This window comes from Mastomys coucha, chromosome X (genome assembly GCF_008632895.1).
Source record: "Mastomys coucha isolate ucsf_1 chromosome X, UCSF_Mcou_1, whole genome shotgun sequence".
Lineage (NCBI taxonomy): Eukaryota > Metazoa > Chordata > Mammalia > Rodentia > Muridae > Mastomys > Mastomys coucha.
In genome coordinates this window covers 144,295,358-144,301,012 of record NC_045030.1, presented here as the reverse complement: position 1 = coordinate 144,301,012, position 5,655 = coordinate 144,295,358, and the positions used below count along the sequence as shown (strand labels likewise).

Genomic DNA, 5,655 nt, shown 5'->3' with positions numbered 1-5,655 from the left:
TTATTTATTATATGTAAGTACACTGTAGCTGTCTTTAGACAACCCAGAAGAGGGCATCAGATCTCAGTACAGATGGTTATGAGCCACCATGTGGTTGCTGGGATCCGAACTCAGGACCTTTGGAAGAGCAGTCAGTGCCCTTACCCACTGAGCCATCTCGCCAGCCCGAGAATAGTCTTTTTCAAGAATAATGGTGGAAAGGAGCTAAGGATCGTGGCTTAAGGAAAATGAGTAACATTGGTTTATATTTTAAAGGTTATTATGAGATCAGGGATATAGCTCAAGGGAAGTGTGCTCACCTACACGTGTGATTTCGGGTTTCACTAGTATACACACACACATACACACCTCAATTATTTTGCATAGAAATGGATTCCTACTTCTGAATTCCTCAACATCACTGTATGACTCACTTGGCAATTAGTTAACACATTTGTCTTGTAATGGCAGGACTGTGGATTTCAGCACTGCTGGCATAAATGCAATGTTCAACAATTCTTACTGTTTCTTTGCACTGAGTCAAGAAAAGTACACAACTTTACACAAAAATCTTCAAAAAGAAGGAAATGTCATGGAATCCTTCAGAAAGACTAAGCAATAGAGATCTTAAAGCAATGGTTTTTATCTCTCACTTACCAGAGCCCACTCTCCCTCCAAAGAAAATTACTGGACCTGGGTTTTGGGTCAGTGATACAGTATGTACCTACCGTGAATAGGTACTAATCCACAGCGCCAAAATACTTTTAAATCACTTCTTGTTTTTGATTTGTTTGTTTGGTTTGGTTTGGTTTGGTTTTGGTCCTGGGGAGTAAACTTCCTTGTTCAACACTGAGCCTGTATCCCCAACCACCATTTTACCCTTTGGCCCTTCAGTTCTTTAACTGTAAAATGGGGAGGAAAATTGTGAGGATTAAACAAGACACTGTGTTTAAAATGCATTTTATACCCAACTTGGTGCTCAAGAAGTGACAGTGATTATTACTCTTATGATCATGTCCCACCTAGAGGAGCCTTGGACTTTTCAGGGTCTGGATGACAGGATTAGTAAAGAATCAGGAAGCACATCAGCCATTTCCTTCCTGAAGGAGGAGAACACAAAATGACACCTGCATCTGGTCAGATGTCTCAGTCTAGTTAGTCATGTACCACCAATATGATTTCTGACGCAACCACGCTTGCTTTCTTTTTATCAATCCATTTAGCCTCCTTTGAAAATGTATAGCTGGCAAGCAGAGCACTTTATGTGCTGGTTATCTTTTTGCTCTTTTACAATAACTATCCAATAAAGCTTCCATTCTCCTGCATCACACCACATTATCTCCCCTACTTTAAGTTGCTCTGTTTCTGAGACCGTTTGGAACTTGAGGGTTAGTAAAATTTCTTGCTACTGGTTGTTTTCACTTATAAAAGTGTACTGAGCAAATACCTATAACTAATGAAATTACAAAATCATATCAAAACTAGACATCAAACATTTTATGAAGACCAAACCTGTCTAAAGCTAAACAGACAATCTAGCATTTTATCAAGTATTTAATCCTGCCACTTCTACATTCTTTATTAAAAATGAAAATGAGACTGGAATAATGGCTTATCCTGTCTTTTTAAACTATAAAGAACAAAACCAAGGGATAATGGATCCAGTTTTTGTTCAAACAAAAGAAATGCTATGCATGCAAATCACCCATGTGAAAATTTGCCACCTTCAAGACAGACCTCAGCTCTGAAAAGGCAAGGAACAGTTATTGACCCATACCCTTGCATGCCTGTGCCACAATCTAAGACATTTTTTATTACTCCAACAACAACAGAGAACTCACTGAGAATATCAACACTATTTATATATTTCTGGACTCAGTTTTAAGTCACAGTTTACTTCTTTTGCTTTATTTTGTGTGCTCACAGAATCCAGAATAGAGTGTCAGCTCTCCAGAGCTGGAGTTACATATAGCTGTTGGGAACAGAACTCAGGTTCTCTGCTCTTCACTCCTGGCTTTTGAGACATGTCTTAGTATGGAGTTCAGAACTGCCTCAGGCTCCATAAATACTGGGACAAGATGTGTGTGCCATACCTATCACACTAAAGCTTTTTAGAAGTCACTCTTACAGTCTCTTTTCTTAGGATCTATCTATCTTTTATGGCTTGCTGGGATATTTACTTACAGATGGTATCTATATTACAAGGTTGACCTCAAACTCACAGGCTTGAGCCATCCTCCTGCCTCAGCCTCCTGAAAAAGTGGAATTACACAGGCATACAGGAATGCTTGTGACTACCTTTGAGATTTTTTTTAAATGAGACTGCACCATATATGATGGTGAACTCTTGTGATCTCATCACTTGAGAGATGGGAGGCAGGAGAATGAGGAATAATTTATGTTCAGCCTTGGCTATATATCAAATTCAAGGATAGCCTGGACAACATGAGAACTTGCCTCAAAAAAACTGTGCTAAATATGACAAAATATATTTACAGTTGGCTCTCAAATATCTTGAGTGGAGAATATGAATAACCCACAAATCTACAGTGTTCCTCTCCTGCCAACCAGCAATAAAAACCTATTCAGAAAACAATATTTGTAAATATGCTATAAACAAACAATAACCTACTCAGAGCACACAAACAGGCTGCTTTAGGTCCCCATGCCCTTATCCAGTATGTAGTAGTCTCATACCTCTTCGTGGACAATCTGTAAAGGCACTCCAGAATTTTACTCGATCACTAAGAAATTACCACACCCCTGTAAATAGTCTACATTTTTTCATCACAAGCACAGAATATCTGGAATTTTTTTTCAGTCTTTACTAAACTCTGACCTGCCGAAGAGCCCTTCCTTAGGAATTTTCTGCAAGCAGCCCAGTACTTACCCTACTGCAAGCACTCAGTAAAGGAATAACACAAATGAATAAACCAAATCTGTTTTTATTCAGGTGCCAATGAGATATTTCTTCCAGTGTGGAAAGAATCTGATCCCAGTGCCTCTTTAGAAAGATTCATCTTTGAACACAGCTGTTAAGAGCACGAGCTGTGGAGTCAGATTTCATGGACATCAAGCCCAGAATTCTCAGCTCTATCGTTTATTACTACATCATCTCTGGGCAAGTGGATAAAGCTCCTGGGTCTGAGTTTCCCCATTCGGAAAACGGGGGTCATACTGCTTCATGAGTTACTGTAAAGATCCAATGGGAATTTTAAAGCACTTGAGGGCTACAGATGTAAAAACAATTAGTCCCACCCTTCCCCAGCACCACCCTCAGTCCCCTCAAAAAAGAAAGGAAAACCCTGCCCCACTAACATAGCCATCAGTAGTGCCAGCAGTCAAGCTGCCAGTAATAGCAGGATAAAAAAATAACAGGGTAAAAAAAAAGTCCTTAAAGCCTGGGTGGTGCCATTCAAAACAACTTGGAAGGAAAGACTGTAAGTGAATCTGCTTTAAAATGTTCAGTCAGGAGTACAGGCAAGTGGGGTTTTGTTACAGTTATATTTTAAGTTAGCTCATGATTAGATTTTTTGCATGCATGGTGTCAGGAGATTGAAGCAAGGGCCTCCTGGTTAATAAGGACACTCTACCACTGAGCTGTGTATGCCCCCAGCCCATCACTGGCTTGTCAAATTTTAAAAAGCTATAATCTATCCTGCCAAAGCACAGATTTGGTGCTGAGCCCTGTATGTCTAGCATAGTAGGATTCTAGTCACATTCTATAAACATCACAAACTTCTCTATGTAGCAGATCTTTCAGTCTCTGTTCCCTCCTTACTCCACCAGCTGCCACCTGTTTTGTTTCAGAATTCCCAAATCCCCAATCCTGAGAGGACATCCCCCAAAACTCTGGTTAGAAAATGGGTTTGCAGTTTCTTCCCACCTAACCCTGTAGGGCTTTTCTTTTCCTTCTTCCTGCCCATCTCCTTACTTCTCAAGCCTTGCTATTCTCTACACGTAGGAACTTGAAACCTAAGAGTATGGGAAAGCAACAGTGTAATAGCAGTGGTGCCAAGACCTGGGGATGCTGCCAAGCTTTTCCCCAGGCTCCATATGCAGTGGCCCAACTACTCAGAGGCTGGCCTTAGATTTAAACCCATGGAACCTCATGAACTTGGTATTTCTTTTTGCCTCTGCCTGAATTCTTCAACCTCTTTAATTAAACAACCTCCTCCAAAACCCGTGAACCATTCAAATCTAGCCCGTTCTCTTAAGTCTTAGGTAAAGTCTTATCTTTTTCAGGAACTTTCCCTGGACCATTTTAACCCACAGATTATCACCCCACCCACCTACCCAAACACGTAATGTACTTACTGACCAGAAAACAGAATCACCATGCATATTTACACCATTAAGTAAATGTTGCGCATTTGATCTTTCAAGGCCAAGAATGGCGTCTCGGGGTTTTTGAAAGCACCCTCGCCCCCCCCCCACATCGTCTTTGAAACCCCCTACTGAGCGTGTTCATCTTCCTGAATAGTGAGTGACTCAATCAGTGAATTGTTTGGGCTAAGGCGTGCCAAGATAAAAGCATGTTGAAATGAAAAGGACTCAATGGATGGGTAAAAAAGAAGTACTAGGTGCCAAATGGGGGAAAATATAGAACAAAGGTGTTCGACTAACAAACTGTTTTATTTGCCGTGGGGTTGAAAACAGATATAGGGTAGGGAATGTCAACTGGAAAATGGAGGAAAAACATATTTCAGTTTGAGGGGGATGGTAGCAAGAGAAACATGAAGCCCCGAAGAAATTTTGAGTCAATTCTGCCAGAACCAACAGGTAGGCCAATTGCGTAAGTAAAGGGGGTTACGGGGATGGCATGAATAGACATACAATCATGTAGGTAAGGGAATTGGTAGGCCATATGACGGGGGCACAAGTGGATAAAAATGGTTGCCAGTAAGTTAGCTGACTGAGTGGGTGGCAGGTAAGTCGGTGAATGGTTAGGTGTTTAGTCTGGAAGGAACAGGTGTGGGGCATTTCATTTAAAATCTAACCCCTCCCTCACCTTGACCCGGAAGCGGATGAGTGCTAGCCTCACGCAGTGGCTCAGACAGGCAGGTGGCAGGAACCAGGCCCGCGGTGGAGGGGTGCCCTTGTTGCCCACGTGTCCCACGATCAGTTGCGCAGTCTGCCGCTCCGCCTGGCACCGACGGCCCCACTCGGCCAGTCGGTCCTTCCCCAGGCCCCCAGGGAACATGACCACCAGCTCCAGGCCGTCTCCGCCCGGATAGGCACAAGCCTGGCACAGCGCTGACAAGTAGCCCAGCATGGCATTCCACTGGCCGCCACAAACCCAATCCGTCTGGTAGCCACCATAGAGCCGCGGCAGCGCCGAGCCCGCGTCTACCAATACCCGAGCCCCAGGCAGCGGAGGGGGCGGCGGCGGATGCAGCCCTGGTGGCGCTTGGCCATGGTGGTGGAAATGGTGAGCTGGGTGATGGTGCCGAGTCGGCCCCGCTCCCCCGGAGTAAGCACCAAAGGCAGCGGGCGGGAGCGGCGGCGGCAGAGGAGCAGAGCCCCTGGTGATGCGTGGAGCCCCTGGCGCTAGGGCTGCTGGCGGCAGCTGGCGGTGCAGGTGCTGCTGCTGCTGCTGGCGCGAGACGGTGCGCGCGAGTTTGAGGAGGTCCACAGGCACCACAGCCCCGGGACAGCGCTTCTCCAGGAACTCTT

General features: G+C 44.2%; 1 protein-coding gene across 1 annotated transcript in view; it reads right to left on the bottom strand.

Moving 5' to 3' along the window:
* Positions 1 to 5,655, bottom strand: part of Fam120c (family with sequence similarity 120C) — a 119,281-nt gene that overhangs the window by 113,257 nt on the left and 369 nt on the right. Inside the window, 1 exon segment of the mRNA XM_031380844.1 lies at positions 4,991 to 5,652. Within this exon segment, the coding sequence (XP_031236704.1) occupies positions 4,991 to 5,652 (662 nt within the window).